We start from the raw sequence: 8,573 nt of genomic DNA, 5'->3' as shown, positions 1-8,573 counted from the left end.
TTCTATGTAAAGTATGAATATTTATTTCAGGCTTTAGATCCCAATCGATTCCAAAAAACAAAATCTGATTTCTCTCCTCAGAGTAGCTGTAGCCTCCATGTTGGGACGATGTCACAGAGGCAGAAGCAGCACATTTCATCAGGCTTAGCAAGAGTAAGTCCCTGATGCCCACCGCATCCCAGCCTTAGGAAGGGAAAGAAACAAAATTCACCACCACGGGGCTGAACAAATGCACACGCACTAATGGAAAGGAGCAGCTAAACCTTGGCAAATTGGCTTTTTTTTTTTTTAAAGTTTGTTTTGTGGGTTTTTTTGGTTTTTTTTTTGTTTGTTTGTTTGTTTTTTGTTTTTTTTGGTTTTGTGTTTTTTTTCCCCCATTTTCTTTTGCTACCCAATATATGCAGCACTTGTGGACTCCCAGTGGTCCCCAGCTTTAAACACATTAATGTCTTAAACAGACTAATCTTCGAGAATCTAAAAACAGACAAACGTGTTTTGCTGTGAACATTCTGCAGAGATGAAGTGAGGTGGGAGTTTGAAGGGTGGTGGCTGTTTTTGTTTTTTAAAAAGAATCAATACAGTGATGAGAGGGTCAAGAACGCAAGAATTCAGACATTCCGTGGAGGGCACTTTCTCTCCAGTAAGGTCCATAAAAAGGAGCAAACTGAGATCCGCAGGGGAGTCAGCAGGAGCTGTGTGTTTCCCCACCCCATGAGTAAGTTTTTGCTGAGGGGCCACCATAGATCCCCACTTGCTCCCCTCCCTTTGGCCTGAGACGTCAGGGCAGTACAGGGGCACTGAAGGAACATGTCACGACTCCTCATTCCCAGAATCATCATCATCATAACAGTCGGCATCTTCTTCCTCCTCGTCTTCATCATCAATGTCGTCGTCATACAAGTCGTCATAGAGCAAATCTGAGCTGTTGTCATTGGAAGGCACTTTAGTTTTGATGCAGTACTCTGCCAGGGTTGTGGGGACCTTCACTCCATCCTTTTCTGCTTCAGCCTTAGTGGCCGAGACCTGTTTCCTGAACAGAGGACAACACAAAATGGTTTGTGGAAGTCTATTTGGTTTTGTTTTGAGAGGACCTCACTAACCCACACTAGCCTTCAACTGGCCTCTTGTCCTTAAACCTCCTTAGGCTGGGATTATAAACAAAAGCCATCGTGCTTGGCTTGGGCCTCAGTCTTGAAGACAGACTCACTCTCAAACTCCAGACAGAGAGAACAGATGCCTGCCCCACATAAAGGCTCTCAGCTATCGGGTGCCGTCCTGAGGGTCCTCGTTTAACACTTCAGCCTTGCTTGAGACAAAAACCTCTTGTTGACTGCTGCCTGGCTCAGGTCAACTACCCACGGCATCTGGAAATTCTGTCTTTGCCTTCCATCTCCTGCTCAGGGCTCAGGGATTGATTACACGTCACTACTGGCCTTTTATGTGGCTTCTGAATTAGGGTCAGGCGTACAGGGGGCGCACCCAGGGCACGCAGCAAACATTCTACCACCGAGCTGGAGGCCCAGCCCATTATTAACGCCTCGAATGCACTAGGCCGGTCACTCTGGACTTTGCCCCCTTGGCTTCTAAGGTTCCCATACCACTAAGTCTCATTATGTTGGAGTGCTGGGGATCGAATGCAGGGAGTCACACCTTCACATAATCCTACGTATACCTACTGGGCATTTCCACCTTCCCTGACTCCCTTGACTGCCTAGTTCCTATCAGAAGTGACCTTCATAAGAGCAGGTGCCCTGTCTCCCTCAGGCTTCCCATTACCCAGTGATGGCTTGGCAGAAAACAGGCGTGCAGCGAATGCTCAAGTGTAGAATAGTCTCCTTCCCAAAGTACAAACCAAAGTCATCAAATGGGGGTAGGGACTGGAGACACGGAAAACACCACAACCACTTCCTGAAGCTCTAGTGCCAGCCTTTGCACATGGATGTTCCTGTAGCTTCTCTCGGTCTTTACCATTTACAATTCAGTTACAAATAATCTCCCACAGTGGCTGACCACTAAAAACAAGCAGGGCACAGTGATGGACTGGGGAGGCAGAGGCTGATCTCTGTGTTCAAGGCTAGCCTGGTTTAAATGCCTTCCCCCCAAGGACAAACAAAACCACCACAGTTTACACTGCTCTCTAGTGAGTTTATTTTTTTGTGGTTTCTGTTCTGGGTTCTCTTTCGATAGCTCAGTTCAGTAGGCTCCTACTCCATAGATCGGAGAGCCTGTTCTAAAGTCACGTGGTCTGACTCACCTAATGATCTCAGCGTACTCCTTGTCTTTTCCTTTACTGTCTCTCCATTTCCTGAACATAACTGAGGCGTCCACGTTGGCTGGAGAAAAGGTGTTGGGCTCATTAAGCAGTGAGATTACACTTAACAGGATAGTCCTGAAAAGGAGAGAAGAATCCATTGTGAATCCCATGGTCAGAAAGTACAGTTTTTCACAGATAGTTTTTAAGTTTTTCTCTTAAAATATTTGATACAAATTTGCTGTTATGGTTGATGACCTCTGACAAAACGATGATACAATGGCGGTGGGGTGAGATGATGGCCTGGCAGGTAAAGGTGCGGCCACCAAGCCCGATGGCCCAACTTTGATAGCCAGGATGAACATGACAAGAAGAGAACCAACTACCACACGCTGTCCTCACGCTTCTGCTTAGATGCCGTACAGACACAGTAAATAGGATTTGAAAAAACTCTAAGGACCGGAAGCCATTGACTCCAGCTGTCAGAACCCCAGGAAGGCAGCCTGCCAGTGGACCTCCCCAACTCTCAGTGCCCCCAAACCCTGACACTATCCCCAACACACCCCTCCTTCTCCCCATTGCCTTGTCCCAGCCCCTAACACAAGGAAAGAGTGACCCCCTCCTGGATCAAAGGCCATGCAGACCACCAGAACTCCAGCCCCCAACTCAGGTGGAGGCCCCCTGCTCCATAAAAGACCAGAATTTTCCAGACAGGGTTTCTCTGTGTAGCTTTGGAGCTTGTCCTGGAACTCCCTCTGTAGTCCAGGCTGGCCTCAAACTCACAGAGATCCTCCACCTGCCTCTGCCTCCCGGGTGCTGAGATTAAAGGCATAGGCCACAACCCGGCTCTACTAGACTTTCAAAGAGGAGCTAATACCAATACTCAAATTTTTCCACAAAATAGAAACAGAAGGAACACTGCCCAATTCATTTTATGAGGCCACAGTCACCCTGATTCCCAAACTACACAAAGATTTAACAAAGAACAAGAACTACAAACCAATTTCCTTCATGAACATAGATGTAAAAATACTCAATAAAATAATCACAACTTCCCACCCCCAAAGCTGGACATTGGTGGCATACACCTTTAATCCTAGCATTCTCGAGGTAAAGTAGGCAGATCTCTGTAGACCAATTTGGTCTACAGAGTCAATTTCAGGACAGCTAGGGCTACACAGGGAAATCCTGTCTCAAAAAAAAAAAAAAAAAAAAACGAAACAAAACAAAACAAAACAAAAAAACAAAACCCAGGGCTAGAGAGATAGCTCAGAGGTTAAGAGCACTGGCTGTTCTTCCAGAGGTCCTGAGTTCAATTCCCAGCAACCACATGGTGGCTCACAACCATCTGTAATGAGGTCTGGTGCCCTCTTCTGGCCTGAAGGGACACATGCAAGTGGAACACTGTATACATAAATAAATAAATAAATTTAAAAAAAAAAAAACAAAAAACAACCCAAAACCCAGAAACCAAATCCAAGAACACATTAGAAAGATGATCCACCATGACTAAATAGGCTTCATCCCAGAGATGCAGGGAAGGTTCAGCATTGGAAAATCTGTCAATGTAATCAACCATATAAAGAAACTGAATGAAAAAAGCCACATGATCAAGTTTAGATGCTGAAGAAGTCTTCAACAAAATCCAACTCCCCTTCATGATAAAGGTTTTGGAGACACCAGGGATACAAGGACATACCTAAACATAATAAACGCAATATAAAGCAAGCTGATTGCCAGCATCAATTAAACGAAGACAAACTCAAAGAAATTCCAGTAAAATCAGGAACAAGACAAGGGTGTCTGCTATCTCCCTATTTATTCAATATAGTGCTGGACTGTCTAACGAGAACAATAAAACAACTGAAGGAGATCAATGGGAATACAAATTGGAAAGGAAGAGGTCAATGTATCATTATCTGCAGATGATATGACAGTATACATAAGTGACCCCAAAAATTCGACCAGGGAACTCCTACAGATGATAAACACCTTCAGTGAAGTAGCTGGATACAGATTAACTCACAAAACTCAGTAGCCCTCCTACACACAAATGACAAACAGGCTGAGAAAGAAATCAGGGAAACAACACCCTTCACAATAGCCACAAATAATATAAAATATCTTGAGGTAACTCTAACCAAGCAAGTGCAAGACTTGTACGATAAAAAAAAACTTCAAGTCATTGAAGAAAGAAATTGAAGATATCAGGAGAAGGAAAGATCTCCCATGCTCCTGGAACAGTAGGATTAGTTTAGTAAAAATGGCCATCCTACCAAAAGCAATCTACAGACTCAGACTCAAAGCAATCCCCATCAAAATTCCAGCACAATACTTTACAGATCTTGAACGGACAATATTCAACTTTGCATGGAAAACAAAAGACCCAGGATAGCTAAAACAATCCTGACCAAGAAAAGAAAAGAAAAAAGAAAAAGATACCTGAAGATATCATTCCCCATTCCTGATTTCATGTTGTACCACAGAGCTATAAGTAATAAAAGCTGCATGATATTGGCATTAAAAACAGACACATTCGCCGGGCGTTGGTGGCGCACGCCTTTAATCCCAGCACTCGGGAGGCAGAGGCAGGCGGATATCTGAGTTTGAGGCCAGCCTGGGCTACCAAGTGAGTCCCAGGAAAGGCGCAAAGCTACACAGAGAAACCCTGTCTTGAAAAATCAAAAAACAAAAACAAAAACAAAAACAAAAAACAAACAAACAAACAAAAAAAACCCAGACACATTCATCAATGGAGTCAAATAGAAGACCCAGACATTAATCCACACACCTATTAACACCTGATTTTTTATAAAGAAGCCAGAAATACACAATGGAAAAAGAAAGCATCTTCAACAAATGGTGCTGGTCTAACTGGATGTCAGCATGTAAAGAATGCACATCCATATCTATTGCCATGCACAAAACTCAACCCCAAATGAATCAAAGACCTCAACATAACTCCAGACACACTGAACCCGATAGAAGAGAAAGTGGGAAATAATCTTGAACTCATGACACAGGAGACCACTCCCTAACAGAACAAGGACAGCACAGGCCCTGAGATCGACAATTAACAACCGGGACCTCATGAAAGCGATAAGCTTTTGTAGGGCAGAGGAGACTCTGTCAATAGGGACAAAACGGCAGCCTAGGGAATGGGAAAAATTCTTCACCAACCCCGCATCTGACAGAGGGCTGGTTTCCAAAACATATAACATCAACAAACCACATAATCCAACTAAAAAATAAACAGAAGTCTCAACATTGGAATCTCAAATGGCTGAGAAACACTTACAGAAATGTTCAGCATCCTTAGCCATCGTGGAAATGCAAATCAAAACTACTTTGAGGCTCCATCTTCCACCTGTCAGAACGGCTAAGATCAACAACCTAAGTGACAGCTCACGCTGGCGAAGATGTGGTACAAAGGAAACACTCACTGCTGGTGGCAGCGCAAACTTGCACAGCGACTATGGCAATCCATATGGTGGTTCCTCAGAAAATTTGGTATCGATCTACCTTAAGACCCAGCTCTACCACTCCTGGGCATATATATCCAAAGACACTCCATCTTATCACAAGGACACTTGCTCAACCATGTTCACTGCTGCTTTATTCATAACAGCGAGAACCTGGGAAAAACCTAGATGTCCCTCAACTGAAGAATGGATAGAGAAACAGTTAAAAACAAAATGACATCATGAAATTTGCAGGACAACAGATAGAACTAGACTCAGAAAGGCAAGCAGGGTAAGTACTGGCTGGTAAGTGAGTAGCAGCTGTAAATGATAATTATGTTACAATCTATGATCCAGAGAAGTCGAGGAACAAGGGGGACCACAGGGGTGCATACATCGTCCTGGAGAAGGGAAATCCATTTTGCAGGTGGACTGGGTGTGGGCAGGGAGGGGAGTAGAGAGATCAGGTGAGGGGGACGGGGAATGGAGGGACAGAGTATAAGGAGAGGCGAGTGTAATTGGAGGGCATTTGGGGGCCATGTGGAAACTCCCTGGAATCTACGAGGGTGACCTTGTCAAAGACTCCTCCGTAGAGGATATGGAGCCTGGACAGGCCATCTATCTTCTGTAACCAGGCAAGGCTTCCAGTGGTGGGACTGGAACACCAACCCTGTCACCACAGAACCTTCGACCTACAATCTGTCCTGCCTACAGGATGTGCTGGGGTAATGGAGGTGCAGAGCTTGTGGGAGTGGCCGACCAGTGACTGGTCTAAATTGAGACCCACCCCACGAGAGGAAGCCCACGCCCGACACTGCCTGGATGAGCAGAAATCAGAGGCTGGATACTCCAGAGACTGAGGGTAAAACTAAACACAACTGACAAAAATAAATCAATAAATAAAAAATAAAAAATAAAATAAAATCCTAATGCTATTCTGCTATATTGATAGATCGATACCTAACCTAGTTGTCATCAGAGAGGTTCTTCTGCAGCTGATAGAATCGATACAGAGTCCCATAGCCAAAAATTAGATGGGCGAGAGCCCAGGGTGGAGGTCTCTATCAGGTCCTTCCCATTGGAGCTTAAGGAACTCCACGGAAGAGGGAGAGAAGAACTGTGAGAGCCAGAGGGGTGGAGGACACTGGGAGATCACAGCTTTGTGCAATCAACTAAGCAGGGCTCCTGGGGGCTCACAGAGACTCGAGTGGCAAGCGTAGGGTCTGCTGCGTCTGCACCAGGTCCTCTGCGGACGTATGGCTGTTAGCGTGGTGGGTTTGCGGGACAGACTCCCAATAGTGGGAGCAGGTGTTCTGACTTCTTTGCCTGTTCTTGGGACCCTTTTCCTCCTACTGGGTTGTCTTGTCCAGCCTTGATGTGGGGGATTTTGTCTGGTTTTATTGCACCCTCCACCCACATCAGGATGCTTGAAACTGCCCTTAGTTAACTCCAGCTCCTGGGGATTTGAAGCCTCTGGCCACAGACAGATGCACAAACACACACATAGAGATGCACAAACACACACAGAGACAGATGCACAAACATGCACACAGACAGATACACAAACACACACAGACAAATAAACATACACACAGACATGCAGGAACATACAGACAGATACACAAACATACACACAGACAGATGCACAAACACACACAGACAGACAGATGCACAAACACACACATAGACGATGCACAAATTCACAATTAAAAATAAAATGAATCTTTTTAACAAACTGCTTTTTAGCAGTCACCTGCCAGGCCACTAAGCTGGGCAGGGTGGTACAAGTCTGTCATTTCCGCACTCCTGAGGTCGGCCTGAGCTACAGAGTGAGACCCTGCCCCCAAACAACCAAGCTAAAGAACAAATTACAAGGGCAGGAAGGAAGCAGCAACGAGATGTTGGATTCGATCAAGTCTTTTGTCCTAACAGGACTAAGGACAGAGCTGCTGTCATGACTGTTCTGAATCACATGAAGCAGTTTTCAATGACAACCTCCCCTAGTTAAAATATCACACCCTTGCAGGCACGCAAGCACTCCATTTCTATTAGGTAACAAAATGGCAGGAAATGCGCACGCGCACACAATGCATGTGAACTAGCAAGTTGTGGCAGTCTGTAGATCTCAGAACACCTGGACATGGTGTTCAGCTTTTTTTTTTTTGTTTGTTTGTTTGTTTGTTTGTTTTTGTTTTTTTGTTTTTCGAGACAGGGTTTCTCTGTGTAGCTTTGTGCCTTTCACTTGGTAGCCCAGACTGGCCTCGAACTCACAGAGATCCGCCTGCCTCTGCCTCCCGAGTGCTGGGATTAAAGGCGTGCGCCACCACCGCCCGGCGGTGTTCAGCTTTTTAATTGCAGGCTTTTAAGCAGAGGCAAGCTCTAAGCCAGCCAAGACTACACAGTGAGACCATGCCTCCAAAACCAACAAATTAGTCTGGCTTTCCCCCCCTCCTCAGTCTACAAATATTCCCCCTGACATTTGAGTAGCAAAAAGGTCATTCCTAAAAACCTAAGTCCAGGGCTGGAGAAATGGCTCAGAAGTTGAGAGCTGAGTGCTCTTCCAGAGGTCCTGAGTTCAATTCCCAGCAACCACATGGTGGCTCACAACTATCTGTAATGAGACCTGTGTCCTCCTCTGGTGTGCAGGCAGAACACCATATACATCATAAATAAATCTTAAAAAGACAAAAGAAAACAAACAAATACACACACACACACAAACAAAAAAACTAGCTTAACACAGAGATTTGTAGGTGAGATTTATAGGCCCAGTGTAACTTGATTCTTCTGTCAGAAGCAAACTCCACACACTGCTGCTACTGCTTGTATTAGCTTCATCTACCTGACTCTGCTAATTAGAA

The 8,573-nt window shown here is 45.0% G+C and overlaps 1 protein-coding gene across 3 annotated transcripts in view; it reads right to left on the bottom strand.

Annotated features, from left to right (window-relative positions):
* The window catches only part of Ube2r2 (ubiquitin conjugating enzyme E2 R2), an 83,554-nt gene continuing 74,981 nt past the window's right edge, over nt 1-8,573 (bottom strand). For all 3 annotated transcript variants that reach the window (XM_076563482.1, XM_076563480.1, XM_076563481.1), the window contains 2 exons: nt 2,255-2,389; nt 1-1,030 (listed from right to left, as the gene is read on the bottom strand). In XM_076563482.1, the coding sequence (XP_076419597.1) occupies nt 811-1,030; nt 2,255-2,389 (355 nt within the window). In that variant the 3' untranslated portion in view covers nt 1-810. The remainder of the gene's footprint in view (nt 1,031-2,254; nt 2,390-8,573) is intronic.

This window comes from Peromyscus maniculatus, chromosome 2 (genome assembly GCF_049852395.1).
Source record: "Peromyscus maniculatus bairdii isolate BWxNUB_F1_BW_parent chromosome 2, HU_Pman_BW_mat_3.1, whole genome shotgun sequence".
In the NCBI taxonomy this organism is placed as follows: domain Eukaryota; kingdom Metazoa; phylum Chordata; class Mammalia; order Rodentia; family Cricetidae; genus Peromyscus; species Peromyscus maniculatus.
This window is presented reverse-complemented; position numbering and strand designations above follow the sequence as displayed.